Genomic DNA, 19,469 nt, shown 5'->3' with positions numbered 1-19,469 from the left:
TCTACATGAAAATCCTCCCTTTCGAAGACTGTGTCTTGGAGTACTCACAAGGAAGGACAGGCTGGGCCCAGGACAACGCAGTGCAGTTTCCCGTCAGGCCACGGGAACGGAAACACTAACTTGGAGAACACTTACAGTTTTCTAGGAATAAAGCCACCCTGCCAGTCACCTAGGCCTCAAAAAGAAGTGTGACAGCCACATGCAGGCCAGGCAGAGCTCCTTGGTCACAGACGAGCTTGTGAGCACTAGGCCACAGGAGGATGGTGAGGGCTCTGGGTTTCCTGCAACAAGCCTATGCTACTGCTTTTCCAGCTGTGGCTTCCTGGGTAGAAATAAAGAAACGCCCAAGAGAACCTGTCTCCGCCTCCTGATTGGCTGCACAGAACATCTGTCTTCCCCGGGGTGGCTGCCGCACCAAGGCGGTGGGTCAGAGCCAAGATAACAGCTCTGCAGACAGAAGCCAGGCTGTGGAGGCAGTCAAGTGCACTCCACAATCAAATCCTGACTTTGCTTCATGACTTCAGGCAAGTCCCTCAGTCCCGCAAGGCTCAGGCTCCCTGAGGTAAAACCTAGCCTACAAAGATTCCACCATGTGCCAAAGTTGGACAGTGGGCTCTGGCAGAGCAGAGCTGTGCAGACGGGTCTGCTCTCTAGGCAGAGCCCCCAGCCCAGCCTCAGAGCCTCCCTATCCCATGTGTACCACACCTTTGGAAGAAGGGGGAGGTCAGGAGGGGTTTGGTCGGTCACAGCCCCACAGTGTGGCAAGCGCTCACCTTCACAGTTGCCCCTGGAGCCATTGCAGGCTCCCGGCTCCAAGGACGAGCTGCCAGACTCATTAGGCAAAGGCTGTTTTATATAGCGGCTTGAAAGAAAGATAGAATTGTTTGTTAGTTGTAACATTTACCTATTTTTCTCTACTACTCAGCCAGAAGTAGTTCCTAGTTTTTATATTCAGCTATTCACAAGGTAATTTATGTAAATAAAAGGGCGTTAAAAATTATGTGATGGCTCAACACTTCAAGAAATTGAGAAGAACCCAAGAGATAAGATGTCCAACTACCAGGTCACTGAAGACTCTGAGAAAGTCTGTTTCAAATCTTCGATAAGTGTCACACAGCACCATCATTTAAAAACTTATTTCCCAGTAACATTAATTACAGCTTCAGAATGACAGTAGGGTACTTTAGAAATTATACTCAAATATAAAATGCCATCAAAGCACTAGACTCCCTCATGCAGGTGACTGATGGGGGTAAAGACATGATTCCAGTGACCAGAGGAAGCTTAAGTGCCCAGTGTCATGGTGCTTCAGATGTGCCAGGTGTCCTGTTCCAACAGCACCTTCCCTGGCCCTCCCAGGGGTGGGCACAACTGCATTTCTAACAGAAGCGAACACACAGGGTCCACACAGGCACTCTGCAGGGGGTAGTCACTACGAATACTGGGCCTGCCTTATTTCAGATAGCAAGCAAATCACACTCCTACCACCAACCTGATACGCTCACAAACAGCCTGGTACAATGACTCGAGGGTGAGCTTGTGCTTGGGGACAGAAACCAGCAGTGGCTGCCCATACAGCACCGCCCCGGTGGAAGTGCTCGACGGCCTGGACTTCCTCTCCCTGAAGTACACCGGAAGCGTGACACATTCAGAGCCATCCGGGGAGTTGCTGCAGACCTCATACCTGTGTCAATCACATAAGAGGGCACCTTTAGCAAAAGGTCTCTGTGAGCAACGAAGATCTGAGCTGCAGCTACATGGTGGCCAGGACTATGGTCACTAGGACAGAGCAGACTTCAGCACAAAAGGTGGATAAACCATTTCCAAGACAATTCTAGAGCCTGGGTCAGGAATCCCCAGAAGGGTCACTGTCAGCACAATGTGACCCTACACAACCTGGGGCCTGGGGCTAATGTGATCCCCCTTCCCCCAACCATGGCCTCAAACTCCGTCGTCCTTCAACTGGACTCAACACAGATGGCAGCCGTCATCCGGACCATCACTTCAGACACACAGGCACACAGGGGAGCCTGGCCACCAGGATCATCTTTTGTCACCTAGCAAGGAGCTCAACTTTTAAAAAGGCATTCTCAGTGCCCTGCCCTCTAAGAAAACCAAATATTGTACAAGGATATACACCTAGAATATAAGGCAAAAGCTCTTTAATTCAAATGAGGAAACAAATTTGTAACACTAATTGTTTGCCATCTTTGTTCAAAAACACTGAAGTAAAAAACAATCATATTTAATTTTTTAAAAACCAGAGGTAACCAAAGAAACTGCTAAATACAAATCAATGATTTTGAAAAAAATGTGTCTTACTTAGTGAATACATGGGACTGAGGAGATTTATAGATGTTTTATCCTGGAACAGATGTTACCAAAATTGCTGGCAACCGATTGTAGTCTTTCCCTCTTCCTATAGGGGGAGACACAAACTTACTGATTCAATTTTTGGAAACTATAAACACAAACACACACACAACCCTCCCCAGATGCCTGGTACAGTCCTGCCTGTAATATATACAGGAGGAGTTCAGAGAAACACACACAAAAATGTTCAAAGTGTGCTCTAGGGTGAGGAGCCTGTGGTCGAGCATAAAGATCAAGAATCAAGCCTTTGGGTCAGGCCGGCCCACGTTCCAGGTCCATCAGTGCCACTTTCTGGCTGCTGTGACCAGGCCAAACACCTTAACTTCTAAGCCTGCTTACCCAGTGGATAATGGGATCACCCACCTTACAGTGCAGTGGTAAGAATTAAGTAACTTAGTAGCACAGCGTATCACATGCTTAAAAAGTATTAGACGCCATAAGTTTCATAAGACAACTATTAATTCAAAAAACAATCTGCTTTCCTGTCGGTCAGCCCACAAGCCCTTAGAAATCCTTTGATGGTGGTTTGCCAAGCTCCCCACAAGGTGATGCCCCAGTTCTTCTCAGCTCAGATGTGTGTGAACATTAATTTCCAGAACTGAGGGAGGTGGTGTTAAGGACTTGGGGTCAGAAGTGGACAGCCCCAGCCCTGCAGCCCAGTGTGAGCCTTGGCACCCTCTACTTGTAAACCGGGGGAAGATGCCGGGGAGTGGGGAGGCAGTCTATGCAAGCATGAACATCTTGTGTGCAGTCATGAACTGCTCCTTTCAGAGTGACCTAGAAGTCACAGGCCCAGCAAAGTAAGGGGAAGGAAATGCCTCTTATGCGTACTGCATTCCTCAGCCCACAACAAAAACCAAAACAAAATCCTGAAAGCCTTTCTCAGCAGAGGCAAGTTTCTGAGTGAAAGGGAATGGGGGAGACACGTTGGCTGTCTGGGTGGGAGCTCAGCAAGGCCACATTCCACCCGGCCCCACCTGGGAGAGGGACACACAGACACTGACACCAAGCAGCCTTGAAGCAAGAGGACTTGGGAGGGGCTGAGGAGACAGCTGGAGCTGGAGTGTACTGTCCCCACCGAGATGAGAAAACTGAAACTCAGAGCTGGCAGATGTTACAGCTGGATAAGGCTGTTTAAATCAACCTTCTCTTGTCATTCTGAGATGGCACCTGCCTGAAGAACCTGTGGCTTGGAGAAAGGACCAAGACCCTCCCTGTACTGTGTCCCTTCTCCTGCCTTCCCGTGGGCCCTCAGACAGCTGTGCTCTTCTTAAGAAAAGCATTTCTGACAGCAGGACCACTGCCAGGCCTTCTTAACAGGCAGCAACTGTTGACAAAAGCTCTGTCCAAGCTGAGGAGACTTATCTGGAATGTCTAGCTGAAGTGCCAGTAGGTACTCATCACTGATGGCTGCTCACAATTCTCTGAACACACCCATCTCTTGCAACCAGGGGTTGGGGCAAATTCACGTGAGCACCAAACGTCAGATCTTCTGCTCTGGAGACACCAACAAGGCAAAGCCTCTAGAAAGTGTCCTTCGGCCCTGCAGCATAAACCAGAGTACTCACACGAAAATGTCATCCCGAGGCATGATGTGGTTTAAACCCTCATCCATTTGGAAAATTTTGTGAAACCGGTGATTATACACATCTGTGACCACCATCTAAGAATCAACAGTAACAGAAAGATTACAAGATGGTAAGAGTACCCCTATTTAAAACCCAGGCAGAAATGAAAAATTGTGCTGCTGGAGCATTGCCTCCAGAGATCATCGTGCAACCAGTCCCGATGGAGGCACCCAGGAGGATGGGTCCTGATGAAAGGGGAGGTCTTCACTCTCCCCACCTCTACACAGGGCTAGGCTCAGCAGAAAGGCCAGCATGAGCAAATGTTTTTAAATAAAGATTTCTATCAAGTCACTCCACACACCTACAGAGTTTGGGATAGGAAAGAACTTCCAGCTTATTACAGAAGAGGTCAGGTAGGAAGGGATGGTAGAGTGAGAGCAGAGCCCCACCCCTGGCCCTCTGACCACGGCTAGTGTGACCTCAATGGAGGAAAGACAGTGTTCCCAGGGATGAAGGGATGGTCTCAGCCACAGTGTACTCCGTGAGCGAGGGTCTGAAACATCCAGATATAATCATATTTGTGCTTGCCGATAAGAATTATCCCCCAAAAGTGGCTACAAGATTGAAAATTAACTCCAAAGGACTACGAAGTACCCCCCATAGGCTGAGAGACCACCCTGCCTTACGTTTTCTGCAGCAATGCCAGACAGCCTGGAGAGAGCCTCGCACAGGTCGGACACGGCCCCCATCAGCGGCACAGTCACGCGGTACTGCAAAGGAGAGATGGGAGGGGTGACAAGGGTGCTCTGCAAAGGGTGGGAGATGAGCCAGGAGGAGACATCTTGGAAGGCAAAGGTGTTCCTCCAGAAACAGTGTGTGATGAGCTCAGGGACCAGAAGAGTGGCCAGCAGAACAAACAGGCAAGTCTTCAGCATCAGCACCTGCCTCTCTGTTCTGGTAGCACCACAGGAGTTGGGCCATCTCTCTTCCTCCTAAACATTGCTATCTATTATTCTTAACGTTTTGGAGCTGCTCACTATTTCCACTAAAGAAATGTTAAAATTACACAAACTGCCAACCAGTCCTTGTCATCTTTCTTTAGAGATGAAGAAAATAAAGCCAGAAGACTAAGCAGTACAGCCACGCAGGGAGCCATCAGCAGGGCTGGACACCAAGACCAGCAGGTCACTCCTCTCACCTGGCCTTTCGGTCTAGCCAGGCTCTCCCAGCTGACTTAGGGGTGAATCTGACCGAGCAAAGTACCCTGATTCTGGTTCCCTAAAATTCAGATTCAAGGACCTCTTAGCAGATCAGCCAGGTTCCTTTAGTCAAAGGAATGCAGTATGGGGATAAAAGTGACAGAGAAGCCCAAAGGACCTTCACAATTTGCTTAAATGATATGGGATTACTCAAAGGTCTGATGGAGGCCAAGGGCACACACACTCAAGGCAAGCACCAAGGGGTTTAAGAGGCAGCTGACGGAGCTTCCAATGCAGCAGACAGATGCAGCCTGACTCTGGGTCTGGGGACCACTCACAACAAAGGGCACCAGGAGGGTGCTGATTCTCTTTACCTGGGTAGGTCTGCAGCGAGGGTCAGCAGGAACCAGGAAGACCTCCATAACTCGATCTTTCTTCAAGGGCAGTGGGAGAGTCAGATAGCAAAATGGGTCAAAGGTCACAGAAACCTTAGCACATTCTGGGCAAACCAAAGTAGATTTGAAGAGGCCATGGAACGTGTCCACAATCACAGAGTCATTCCTCAACCTATGATTCTCCCAGGCTTCCTTTGCCACCACCTGGAAGAAAGGAGAAGGGATAAATAAGATATTCTCAACACCTATCAGTCCTTAACCCCTGTATCCAGAACAATTCACAGCAAAATCTAGAAAAGACCGTGAGGCAGTCTGCACAGCCAAGAATTTGGTCCAGGCCAGAGAGGGCTAGGGCTCTTAGCAGACCATACTCACACCACAGGCCAGCACCATGCCCAACCCCACACTTAACAAAGTGCTGACATAGGATCTATGGGAAGCAAGGAGTCTGTGGGTCCTTGGGGAGACAAATGCACTGAGAACACTGTGGCACATAGACCTGACAAGGGCAAAGACTGTCTCCTACAGGGTTTCTTTTTTCTTTTTTTCAACTGAAGTATAGCCAGTTTACAATGCTGTGTCCATTTCTGGCGCACAACATAATAGTTCTGTCATACATATACATACATCTATTCATTTTCATATTTTTCATTATAGGGTTACTGATGATTCAAAAATGAGGTTTTAATTTGTATTATAGTTTAGCTAACTCATGGTTTTTCCTTTAAGATATGAATGTCACTTAAAAGTATTCATATCGAACATCCCAATGTAATAGGTAACTTAAATACTAAATTCCCTTTGCACAGATCTGAAAATCAAGGCAAAAAGTCTAAGTGCCCTAATAATTTAACAATTATTTTAATAATCATACATGAATTTTAATGAGAGTGGTAATAATCCCAAAGGCCCACATTACAGGCATTTTACAGTTTTCAGAGTGCCCTAGTCTCTGGTCCGTTCACCAATGAAATTATACTAAACAAACTGATTCTAACTTGAAGGAGTCCAGGCAGGAGCACTAGGGGTAACTAGAGTTAGCCTATTCCTGACCTGCAATGCATTTCTCTACCAGACTGCACGTCCACGTCACCAACAACAGTGAGGGGCAACAAGAGCCCTGGCACCAATACTCCAAGACCAGAAGAATGTCCCTGCAACCCTTAACAGGAGGCAGCTTCTTTGGAATACTACTGTTCAAAATCTTCAGTATCATACCGCATCTGGCCGCCCATTGGCATCCTTCAGCTCTAGGTATGGCTTTTTCTTCACTCGGTTCAGATCTTCGTGCAATCCGTCTAGAAGAAAGGCTAATAGCTCCTGAGAGTCTTGTTGCTGGTAGCCAGAAAACTGAGGGGCAAAACGTCCCACTTGGGTCTACAACAAAAGCAACCACATCAGAAGACATGATATAAAGAATCAGTGAAGTCAGATGGGAAACTGTCATCAAAGAGACAATAAAGGAGAAAAATACCACCGGGTCGAGTAACCTGATTAACTCCTCAAGGGCCTAAAGGCCAGTAATTCTCACCAGAGCGAGGGCTGGGATCTAAAATCCTGAAAAACTACAAACCTGGAACCTGGGCCACTACCCTAAGAGAAGAGTGAAGGGTGACATCCTCAGTAGCCACTCCACCTAAGTACTAACATGAATCCCTCACCAACTACTTTCTTTGTTCAGAGTCTCTCTAAGAACTTATGGTACCTGCATCACACAGAGTGATCCTCCTCTACGTAACAGCCCTCCTAGCCCTAAGTAACTGCCTCCCTTACCTTGCTCTACAGCAAAGATCCTCAGAGCACAGTGCCCAACTAGCGGCATGAGCATCATCTGAAAGCTTGTTAGAAATGCACATTCTCAGGCTCCACCCCAGACCTACAGAACCAGAAACTCTGGGGATGGGTCCAGCAGTCTGTGTTTTAACAAGACCTTCCAGAGATTCTGATGCATCCTAAAGCTGGAGAACCACTGCCCTCCACCTATGTTGCCCCATACTGTAGCCACCAACCCCATGTGGCTAATTAGATTTAAATTAATTAAAATTAAATACAATTAAAAACTCAGTTCCTTGTTCACAACAACCACATTTCAAGTGGCTAGTGGCTACTATACCACACAGTGCAGAGAGAGAACTAACCCTAAAGTCTCTGAATACTGTCTACCAACTGTGTATTTACAGTAGCTTGAGTCCAATGTGTTGTCACCCAGTTGTAGCCCCTTTATGACTTGATATGTAAGTAGTGACTTACACATATTTTCCAAGGATTAATGTGACCATGGGAATGAAAAGAATTCTTTTCCAATTTCAATAAACAATCACAGATCTTAATTTTTTCACTGAGCTGAGGTGCTATTTCTTTTCCTTCTTTCAATCAGATGCTTCATGAAGGTTCCTTGAACCACACAGTATTTTCAGATTTCAATGTATGGAGGCAAGGTGCGTCCCCTTCAGCAGGGAAAAACATTCAGGGCACTGGAAAACTCAAGCTGCTTCAAGTGCCCGCTGCAGTTCACCCATCTCCCCATGTTCCCAACTGACGGACCCAAGGTGAGAACTGCCCCTCATACCACCTTCCAAATATGTCAACCCAATTCCTGACTTAGGGGGCTCAACTCAAACCACAGTGTATAGATAGGTTCTAGGCTCAGAGAAAATGGGAATACCCTCCAGATGATCCTGATGGTCTAATTTCCAGGAAATGCTCTGGCTTAGGATGTTGACCATTTAAAGACTGCTACCCGGAATACAGCATTCTGAGCAACCAGCTCACAAATGATTTCGGAAGTATCCTTAGCCCAGAGGTGACAGCTAAATCACCTAAGATAAGTGTATGAACAACAGAAAAGAAGCATCTGATCACGCGTGCTTTTAGTCCCAGAGCCCATCTTAATCCCAAAATGCAAGTAAAACGAATGCTTCGTTACAATACTAAAGCATTCTCGCCGAAATGGGAAAAAAGGAGGCACATATATTAACTTACTTTGAACATACGAGGTGCCACGTGAGCATCCCTTCCAGACCACATCTGTTTAATGAGCTCTGCGTAGGCCTCTGCGATTTCCCCTTTCATTCCCAGAGGATTGTCCCTGTTGATTTCGGCCTCATACTCATCTTTGAGAAAGTAGTCAGTCAGTGGTGCAGTGTTGCTCAAGCACTGAAAGAGAACACGATCACAGCTCACATTCTTTGGGGCGAGTATGCAGAGACACAAGATAAACCCAGTTCTAAAGGACCAGGGAGGGTCAGCTCCAACACAAAGTGCTCAGCAGATTCTCTGAAGGGCTCACAACAGAAAGGCACAGCCTCCCAGAGACCCACGCTGGTGGCCACACTGTGGTTAACACCCCAGGGACGCTGTCTCCTAGCTCACACTCACTGCCTAAGAACTATCTTCTGAAACAAGTTCCCTGAGGCAAAAGCTATGTACACCAAGTGCCTGACACACAGCAATTTTCTATTCAACAGAAGTTAATAATTTTTATGATATCATTTTAAGATGGTAATTCTTTTACTGAAAGTGCCATTCCACTGTTTCATGAGAAGACAAAACATAAGTAGGCTGAAGGCAAAATGTTTTACTAGAGCCAAAAACCATGTGGGGAAAATCAGGAAAATTTAGACATTAGAGAAAACAATAAATAATATTGTACATATGTATATTAACTTTAACTTTTTAAATTAAAAAATGAAGGTGGGTACTGAATTTCATCCAATGTTCTTTCAACAACTATTGAGATGTTCACATGGTTTTCTCCTTTATCTTGTTACTGTTGAATGTACACCGATTCATCTTCCAGGCGTTAAACCAATCTGGTTCTCCTAGCACAAACTCCAATTGGTTATGTGTTACCACTTTTATTTATATCTCATTGATTTTGATTTGCTAAAATTTTATCTACATTACTTGTGTCTATATTTATGAGATACGATAGTCTAAAATTTTTCTTTTTATATGATTGGTATAACTTCTGCCTTAAGTCTTTGAATATATTCAGCAATAAAGCCATCCAGAATAAAGCCAGCCATCTTTAACCACTGAGCAATCAATCATGCTGTGTAATAAGGCCCCAATAAAAATTCTGAACACCAAAGCTTGGATGAATTTTCATGGTTGGCAACACTCAAAGTAAAGCATCCAGACTCCACAGGGAGAAGACAATAGCAGCTCTGTACTGGGTGCCCTCCTGGACTCTGCCCTATTCTCTTCTTACCTTGGCCAATTTTAATCTGAATTCTTTCCCTACAACAAACCATAACTGTGACTATAACAGTTTTAAGTGAGTCCATGAGTCCTTCCAGCAAATTAACAAAACTGAGGGTGGTCCTGGGACCCCAAAACGTGCAGTTGGTGTCAGAAATAAAGGAAGGCAGTCTTAGGGACTGTGCCCTCCTAACTTTGTAGTTGGACACTAACTCTAGCTCATGCCCAGGATAGTCCTGTGAGAGTAGGAGCCCAATACATATGAGATGAATGAATAAATGAAGTGTCAAGGGAGGATTTTATGAGTTTCTACAGTCAGGTACATGAAGTGAGAGAGAGCTCACTGGTGAAAAGATCGTCAAACTAAGCAAGGAATAATTTTGCTTGGTACCAGTTGCTGTGAGTTCTCATCCCAAGAGAGATCAAGCAGGCAAGTACTCAGTAATTTCTGAGGAGATCATTCCCTAATAGTCAACAAAATTCAAAATATTTTTATTGCAAAACCAAACCTAGAACTGATGAAGAAGACATTTTGGAGCCACAAACACTGATGAGGCCATTCTGTACTACCTAGTGGGAGATGATCCGGCAGGGATCCCTGAAGTACTAATAAAAGGTTGGAAGGGACCCCTGGGAGAAGCTCCTCCCAACACCTGAGCAGGCCACACCCACCCAAGCCTCAAGTACTGGGAAGACACAATGTTACTGAGACGGCAGCTCTCCCCACTACCTGCAAAGCAGAGTTCATGAAGCAGGTGTTCCCCAGGTTTCCAAGTCCGCAGAGCCCAGGTTGCACGTGAGACGATGGGGACTCCTGACAATTATACGAAGCAGAGAAGCCAGATCCACTGGAAGACACAACCCACATCAGCAATAAAAGCAAATGCTGCACACATGCCTTCAGGATGCCTCCTGGGGCTCCTCCAGGACCTCTAGAATCCTTGCCTGGTAGTAACTCCATGATACAAGTTCTCTCTACTTCCCTCTCCAGCCCTCCAGCTCCCCACCACCACTCAATCTTGATTTGACATAACAGACAGTAAGCACATTCGTAAGGGGAGAAATGCTATTTGAATTCTCTGCTCTCAGGCTTTAACAATGCTAATTTTGTATCCCTCCGGAAGGCTACCTGCCAGGTGACTTCAGGGAAGAACACTGTGGTTACCAAGATCAAAGCTTGCACCTGCCACCACCCACCAGGCCAACTCCGTCCTGACTGTGCCTGAGCATGCATGCACTCTCTCACCTCACCTTCCTCTTCCACCCTGTCTGCACTGTGTGGCAGGTGCTCCAGAAATGCTTGAAGAAAGGATCACAGCCATGCAGAGGGGAAACAGGCAGGGCTTGCCCACAGCTGGGAATCATCCCTTCCTAGCTATTCTGCCACACAGCCAAACCACCCCTTCACAGACAAACGCAGTGACCCCATGACCACCAAGTGACTCAGGCTGTGGGGAAAATACCAGCTCATAGGAAGTCAAGCCATGTAAGTCAGAACTAGGAGACACATTTTACTGTGGGTATGAAATGGAGCAAGAAACCACATGCAGCAGGTTCCCATGGGGAACCCTAATCCTACTGTGCTCAGTGCAGCAGCAGAGGAGCTGTCCAGCCTGGGAAAAGACTGGGAGGGAAGGGAAGCAAAGTGAAAGGACCTGCTCTTACCCCCTGCTGACACCGGAACTGTGCATCCCAGAGGTGTTAGTGCTATCACCATTTGCAATGGGAGAGGCAGACACTGAGGAATAGGGACTTGCTGATGATTTTGGAGAGGTAGTAAAATTTCTGCTAGGCGCAGTGCTTGATCTGGGAGAGAGAAGCAGAAACAATGCTACTGACTTTCTGCAAAAAGCCATCCCTATCTAACGCCTTAGGTCTCTTCTCAAGAAATAAATGTCCTCTATATTCAGTTATTTAAAATTAAATGCAAAAAGACTATTTTCATGCTACTTGAAGATAAATTTCATTTAAGTGAGAGTCAAGAAATTAACTGGTCTTCCAGTCTCATTTGTCCACATGGTCATATACTGACTCTTTCAGGATGAACCACAAGGTTGATCTTCAGGGTATCTGGGTTTGATTTATAAATCATAAGCTTCCCTGAATTTTAAGAGTTACCAGTGAAAGACAGAAAAATGGTAATAAGGGATGAATTTCTTCAAAAATACGTGACCCAAATTAAACAGCTGGCTATAAGCACACTAGAACAGAAAAATGGCAATTGGGTTGCACTGCGCTACTCAACGGGAGTTGCTTGTGTCCTCCAATTTACCAAATGTGAGTAACCTCTCTCTTTCAAACTCATGTTTCAACATTTTTTCACAGCATCTTATTTGAGATTTATTCCTAGGTTTCAGATTAATTAATTCAAGGGCTAATTGCCCCAAATCTTATATTGATAACAATTTTATCAAATTTTCTCCTAAAATCCATAAATCTACAAAAACATGTAGAAGTGAATCATGCTACACTTTCAAATACATACAACAGTTATTTTTCCCTTCTAGATTTGGGTTTACAAGCGGAACGCAGCAGCAAAGGTAAGAAATGATCCTAAGCCCACACTTTTAGGCAGATGTCAGGGACTATCCGGGGCCTAAATGGGTGTCAGGAACCAAGTTCTGCTTCATACTCTGAGGTCACAGCAAGGGAGGGGGAAAGAAGGCTCCCCAGCCTCTCACCTTCCCATAGGGAAATGCACCTTCTCTAATCCTGAGGAGCATTTGCTTCACTGAGCCTCATCTTCACGCTGCAAAGGATCCCAAGAACTCAGGCAGCTCCTTAAGTGAGACCCGCCAGAGCTTCCGCCACACAGGTGACTGAAGCACACATCTGAGGCCTGTCCGTGATGCCAGTATTCCCAGCCTCCTAGGCAGGCAGGAGAGTCACCACCCAAGGCTGGTCTGATGTGGCAGACTCAGTGATCTCAGGTCTGGAGACAGGTACTACAAGACAGTGAAATTCAACTCCTGACATAGAACCTCAAGACATACAGCTTAACACTCCCCTTTTTTAGTAACTGTTCACTGGTAACTTACTCTACTCCCTGAACTTAAAAGGGCAAAAATCCATAGAAGCCATTGCACGTATCCAAGACCTGTCAATTTCTTATACAGACAGCATATCTGGTTGAAATGAAAGAAAACAAATTAAATTTTACTTGGCATTTGTTTAAAATGCTCTAGGAAATACTGCCAGTAGTTTTCAGTGTAAATTCAGTCAAAAAGAAACCCATGATGAGTACACAAGAATATTTTACAAATGCTTGAAAATTTACATAGTACAAAGTTTTATTTTATTTTTTTTCTTTAACTCTACCCCTGACAGACAAATTAAAAGACCTCTGTGCAAAAGTGATCTGTATCTGGGAAATGCTTGGGCACTTGTCACTTGTCATCAGGCAGCTTCACAGCACATCCTAGGGCACCGTAAGCTGGGAAGGAGGCACTGGTGGGGACACCTGACTTATTAGGTAACATTGAGTGAGGCAAGACCTCACTCAATTATGACTGGGTGTCATGCCACAGATATTCTGAAGACAGTGGCTACACCTCCAAATAAGGACCCCTCCGCTCCTAAGAGATATTCTCGTCAAGCCTCTGGTCTCTTGGCACCTTTCTACTGAGGTATTTCCTGCTCCTTGGCATGTCAGGTTGTTATCATCACAGATAAACAAGCCCTGACCCACAGCTAAGGCTCTATAACATGCCTGCCCTCCTTGCTCCACTGCTCTCTGCTTGCCTCTCAGATGTTCTCCAGGCTGAACGCTGCTCTGAGAATGAATCCACCCTCTAAGACTGACCTCAGGTATCCAGAGCATCTGGCTTTACCTTTATAATAACAATAAACTCTTAGCCAGAAGCCTCATCGTCTTCACAACATCCTAAGCTGTGATCTCCCTACACCAACACTGTTAACGCTCATCTGCGTGCAGTTCACATCTCCGCTTTGGGAACACTGGCCTCTTCCAGCTCTGGGCAGAAAGTCTCAAAGGGGACCATGGTACAGAACTCACCACGCCTTATAGACATCAGGCAAGAAAAGTTATAGACAGTATAGAGAGTCAGAGACAGAAAAATGAGGCCAGCTCTATAGAAAACCTTGAAAGCACTAACACAAAGGTTAAAATAATCCACAAGGAAGGAAAAAACTATTTGAAAATGCTCAGAATTTACAAAGGTGGCCCTCACTAGTGACTAAAGGAGTGGAAACAATTTCACTATGCTGTCTTCCTGCCAAGATATATGTAAAACTGATTCTGCAGGTGGGTTTAAAAAACAACAAAAAAAAAGAAATAAGCCAATCAGTGACTTTCTCTGGATGACATATTCACTTGACATACTTTCCCATTCCCTCAATTTTAACCTCTGTCTTCTTTGACAGACAACATGCTACTGAACATGGCTGATTTAAAAAATCTGATTAGAGTTCATGTCTTTTGACTAGTGAGTTTAATCCATCTACAGTTACTCTAACTCAGCTTCCTCATGTTTTCTAATTACTGTACTTTTCCCTTTAAGTATACTTCCCCCAAAAGTCATCTTTTCCCCCCTTCTTTCTTGCCTTTCCATTTGAATTTCCCTTTTTAGGTATGGCAGATCCCTGGTTACCTCCTGCGGTACTGTGATTTATAATAAGAAATAAATATTTTGGTCTTTTGTCTTTGGTTGCTGAAATAGCTCCAAAGTGATAAAGATAAAAGCAGTGTCTTTTGTTATTCATAACAAGCACCTTTCAACCACACCTCGGTTCATGTATATGACTTTTGGAAAGTCCCATAGGATGGGGTGGGGAGGGACTGAGCCCTTAACCTGTGGGCTATCTCCAGATAAACAGAGTCAGAATTGAGTTAAACTGTAGGACACCCAGCTGGTATCAGAGAATTGCCTGGTATGAGGAAAAACTCCCACACATTTGGTGCCAGAAGTACTGGTAGAATAAAGAAAAAGGTTTTTTTTTCCTTTCACCTCCCCTTCCTTAGTTTACAAAGCCCAAGTTTTAGCTAGACACCTTGCAACCTGCTAAAAGGCATTTCCCAGCCTCCTCTGTGTGGTCACATAATTGGCCAAAGAGATGTAAAGGGAGCTCTTATATGTGATTTCTGGGAAATTTCCTCCTAGCTTCCTGAATGTAGGTATGACTGGGTCAGCTCCAGTGGTCATCCTGGACCCCGAGGTGACCACCTTTTTAGTTTTCGTTTAAAAGTCATCTACTCTATCCACTTCCTCCTCTATGGTTTGTGGTGCTGTGTCATGTGCAAGAAATCTCTGCTTACTCCAAAGTCACCAAGTCCTTGCTTTTCTGGTCAACAGGACACTTCACTAGTTGTATACTCTCCCTCACATCTTCTGGATTTCACTGTGAGCTTTTGGGTTTAGCATTTTTTACATTTAAGATGTTTTCTCTTTGATAATTTCTGAGAAACTCTTGGTCACTATTTCTTCTAACATTTTCTTCCCCTTACCCATGATGTCTTCTCTTTCCTGAGATTCCTATTATCTGGATACTGACATTTCTACTCCCATCCTCCAAAGCACTCTGCTTCTATTATCTTCCACCTCTATCCCCTCATAATACCTCCTAGAAGCCTCCAAACTGATCTTCCAATTTGTTCATTCAGTCTTCAGCTACGTCCATTCTGCTACACAACCCACCCCTGAATTCTCTGTTCTCAAGTATGTCTCCTTACTCCTGTTTCACGTACCTCTTTTCCTCTTTGCTTGAGGATATTCATCACACTTATTCCATCCTCTTCAGCAACTCAGAATAAGAATTCTGTTCCAACTAGTAGAGCCTATCAACATGTCATTTTCTTTTTACTCCAACTCTACTTGTCAGCTTCTCATTATGGCTCCTGGTGAGCTGTTCGCCAGGTGAGATCACACTACTCCCCTCAACACACCACCTTCAAAGAGCTCCCTCCCTCACGGGAAGGCAAAGCTAGAATCCAGGGTCTCACAAAGACCACAGGGCCTACCACCTCATCACCTCTTGGCCTCATCCCCTCAACCCTCCTGTCATCCCTCCCAGCACCGGCCACAACAAACTCCTGCTGGTCTTCAACCAGGCCTGCTTCTGCCTCAGGATCTCTCTGGCTGCTGTCACCTCTGCCTCACAAAGCCGTTCTCCTCATCAAGCACCACCCTCACTGCTGATTCCCTCACCTCCTTCCTGACCATGTGCAAATGGTACCTCAGTGGGGCCTCCCTATCATCCTGTTTAAATATGCCCAAAGCCTTAACCCTTGCTGATTTTCTTCTGATTTTTTTCCCAAAGTACTTGTAAACTACTGGACATGTGTGTTTTTCTTATTTATGTGTTTTCTGCTCCTTGAGGACAGGGACTTTGCTTTGTTTATTGCTGTATCCTCGACATCTAGATGAGTGTCTGGCACTATTGGGGGGGTGGGGAGGGGAATGTGCCTTAGGAATTCTGCTCTGAGCTCATTCACCATTGGACACCCTTTACCAGGAGACTCCAACTTTTAAGGAATCCCAGTGAGGCACTGCTCTTTAACAAAAGCTGTTTCCCTTACTGGAATCTCTTAGGCCTCAGGGTGTGGAAAGGATGGGGAGAAGCAACAGTAGGAAGAGAAAAAGGTACAACTTTCCCAACAGTCCTCCGTGGCCGGTATGCCCAGGCTCTTCTGCTCCAAGCTGTCAACCCTACCTCACAGACTAGAAGCCAATCACCTTCTGTCTCCCCAGGGGGTTGTCACAGTTTTTATGTTTTTTCTCAGTTCTGTGGCATTTCTGGTCCCAAGAAGGGAGTTAGCTACCGTATTTGCTTCCTATGGCTGCAGACACAAATGACCACAAACTTACTGGCTTAAACAACACAAACTTATTATCTTACACTTATGGAGGTCAGAAGTCCACAATGATTCTCATTGAGCTAAATCAAGGTGTGGGCCAAGCTGTGTTCCTTGGTGGCGGCTCTAGGGACTTCTAGAGGCTGCTCACCTTCCCTGGCTCATGGCCAGCTGAGTCTTTCTCACATTTCATCACCCTGACTCTGCTTCTGTCCTTGCATCTGACTCGCCTGTCTCCCTCTTCCATTTATAAGGACCCCTGTGATTACACTGGGCCTACCCAGATAATCCAGGATAATCTCCCCATCTCAAGATCCTTAATCACATCTGCAGAGTCCGTTTTGCCATGTGACCTAACATATTCACAGGTTCTGGGGATGAGGATGTGGCCCCTGGGGACGACGGCAGAGGGGAATCGTTACTCTGCCTACTAGAGCTATTCTGTCATCTTGTCAGGAACTGGTGAGCAGGGCTTCCTAAACTGAAGTCCATGGCTCGGCTCTGTATAAAACCCGATATTGTTGGCAAAATGTTGCTTAGTCTTGCATGTTTCTCAAGAGAGAACTCAGAGCTTTCATGATTTCAAAGGAGCTGCAAAATGGGCTCTGGCCAAGCCTAACTGAGGGAAGAGAGCAAAGACCAACACTGTCCGCGTAACTACTGGAACACTGACAGTTTCCCCATCTTACACCATGAGAAAGTTCTGTCTCCTTCTCAGAACATGCATTAACTCCAGAGCACACATGAACATATCCTGAGACAGGTGCCTGAAGTCCCAGTTTAGCAGCTGAGTGATTCCCCCAGCAAGCGACAAAGGCAACAATGAGGAACAGGTCCCTGGGTAAAGAGTGGGGTGTGATCAAACTACTACCTTTAAGTCATAGAAGAACCCATGTCTAAGCCCTCTCTTTTCCATAAAAGCCTCTAAGGACAGGTGGAGAAGATCAACCCTTGACAGAAACAGAGCAGCCCCTTGGCAGAGCAGCATTCCCAGATCCTGGCCCCTTCTCTCCCTTCCCTCATTCTCAGCAAGCAGGGAGGCACCGCCTTGTTCCCACACATGACAGCTTTCCCTGAGATGGCTGCCCAGCATGCTGCTTACCAAAGGCCAGCATGATAGACTCTGGATATAAAATCAAATATGTTTTTCATCTGATCCAGAAAAATTTTTCTTAGCACAAGTAACTGACTTAGGAGGTGGTGTCTCTCTTACACATGTGTGCCCAGCCACAAGGGAGAAAAAGTTCACTTACTTTGACTGCAGGGTCTGCCTTGGCCATGTGCCATCTTCATTTTGAGGCTCAATTACTAGCACCTGAAAGGGGAAACCATATGAGGAATGTGCAAACCATCTCACTTCTGATATGCTCAGAACCAAGATACCTGTCCACACACCCTGGGCAGAGCACCTACCTGACCCTGGTACAACCCAGCATCCTGCACAGTGTTGTCTAGCTTGCTCAACTGCTCGTAGGTGTTGCTCATGTACTTGTTCCACAGCCGGGTCTCACGCTCTGCAGGGATGTTGAACAGCTTTCGCATCTCCTTCTCGATGGTTGCTGGGGAGAGGCAGAAACATCACTCAGGGCTTTCTCCAGATGCAAGGCTAACAACAGCCACAGCAAGCTAATGCTTGTCCTCCGTCCTTTTCAGATGGTCCCAGGATGCTTTGGATCAGAAGTTCTGACTGACCTCAGCCCTTCGTGACTCCTAAGGCCAAATGTCTTCCATGGGCATTCTCCTGCACTCATACACCCAAAAACTGTCCGTACACTTCTCATTTTTTGGTGATGTGGGTCCCTTCTTATAGTATAGAAGCAACATGGAAAAGTCAGAAAACTTACCTTTGGATTAAGAGAGATCTGATTTCAAAGACTAGCTCTGCCCCTTTGTCACTGAGATTTCTGAATAAGGAGTTTTAACCTCTCCGAACCTGCATTTCTTCACCTCTATTACCATATGTTAAATGGGCAGAGACCACGCCCAGTATATCATACATGATTCCCAGGCTGAGCTCTCCACAAGAACGCCCTGGGCAGCAGACTCCCAGCTCAGGACTGGTAACCACAACCTGAAATTGTCTGGGTAACAAGTCTGAAGAGGGTGCCCTAACTTCCCTCCCATTAGCTGCAATGCCCTGCACTCTCATGGACACCTGAAACCCCGGCCCAGCTACTCACCAATGGTGTCCGCCTTGCTGAAATGGCAACTCAGCACATTGGTGGGGTCACTATTCTCACAAAGCTTCAACTCCAGCAAATACACCTCCACCTTGCAGTGCTTGACAAACAGGCCATGCTCCACAACCTGTGAACAAGAGGCATGGGTGAAGGAGCAATGGTTCCACGCTGGGGTCATCTTGGAAGCTACATACCTCATCAGTGGCAAAAGGCAGAATCCACAAGATAATCAGTTTCCTTAAGTGATCAGGGGATCAGAAGTACAGACTTCTAAAGCCACTGGCATCTGCCTTAGGAGTTTAAAAATCTTATTTCCACTGATTAGGGCCAACCAAGAGCACCCTGATGGAACCAGAGCTAGCAACCACACTGCACAAAAGGAAAGTCACTATTCATTTTTAAGTGGGGATCATGATGCCTCCCCTGCAGGGTCTGTGGAATTAGAGGCCTAGAGAATACAGTTAAATCCCTTGGCAGAATGCTCACCTCATGGCAGGACTGTGGGCAATAAGGGACATCTGCAGAAGACTGGCATGCTCTTAACTATTTGATTCCTAACCCCTCTCAGGGTCCCAGGTTTCAAGCTGGAGAAAGAAGAAGGTAGTTCTGGCCCTGAGGAGTGACTCTTAGAAGTTGGCCTCAGGACTGCAACCCTTTCCTACTCTGCTAAGAAGGGGAACTACACACCAAGCACAGAAAGAAATTTACCCAATGCCTACACATCAGCAGGCCTGTGGACT

At 45.9% G+C, this 19,469-nt stretch overlaps 1 protein-coding gene across 3 annotated transcripts in view; it reads right to left on the bottom strand.

The window, feature by feature from the left end:
* The window catches only part of USP4 (ubiquitin specific peptidase 4), a 33,370-nt gene that overhangs the window by 7,775 nt on the left and 6,126 nt on the right, over positions 1-19,469 (bottom strand). The window contains exons 4-15 of one of the 3 annotated variants that reach the window (XM_031470309.2): positions 18,730-18,856; positions 17,963-18,108; positions 17,803-17,864; positions 11,404-11,544; positions 10,469-10,586; positions 8,518-8,691; positions 6,754-6,912; positions 5,515-5,739; positions 4,628-4,711; positions 3,942-4,036; positions 1,493-1,684; positions 774-862 (exon numbers count right to left, since the gene is read on the bottom strand). In XM_031470309.2, coding sequence (XP_031326169.1) covers positions 774-862; positions 1,493-1,684; positions 3,942-4,036; positions 4,628-4,711; positions 5,515-5,739; positions 6,754-6,912; positions 8,518-8,691; positions 10,469-10,586; positions 11,404-11,544; positions 17,803-17,864; positions 17,963-18,108; positions 18,730-18,856 — 1,612 coding nt within the window. Of the gene's footprint in view, positions 1-773; positions 863-1,492; positions 1,685-2,322; positions 2,420-3,941; positions 4,037-4,627; positions 4,712-5,514; positions 5,740-6,753; positions 6,913-8,517; positions 8,692-10,468; positions 10,587-11,403; positions 11,545-17,802; positions 17,865-17,962; positions 18,109-18,729; positions 18,857-19,469 lie in introns of those variants that run through there. The other 2 variants (XM_031470311.2, XM_031470310.2) reach the window with 2 other exon arrangements.

This window comes from Camelus dromedarius, chromosome 17, assembly GCF_036321535.1.
Source record: "Camelus dromedarius isolate mCamDro1 chromosome 17, mCamDro1.pat, whole genome shotgun sequence".
Classification (NCBI taxonomy): Eukaryota; Metazoa; Chordata; class Mammalia; order Artiodactyla; family Camelidae; genus Camelus; species Camelus dromedarius.
The sequence above is the reverse complement of the archived record's forward strand: the minus strand, read 5'-3'. Positions and strand labels throughout refer to the sequence as shown.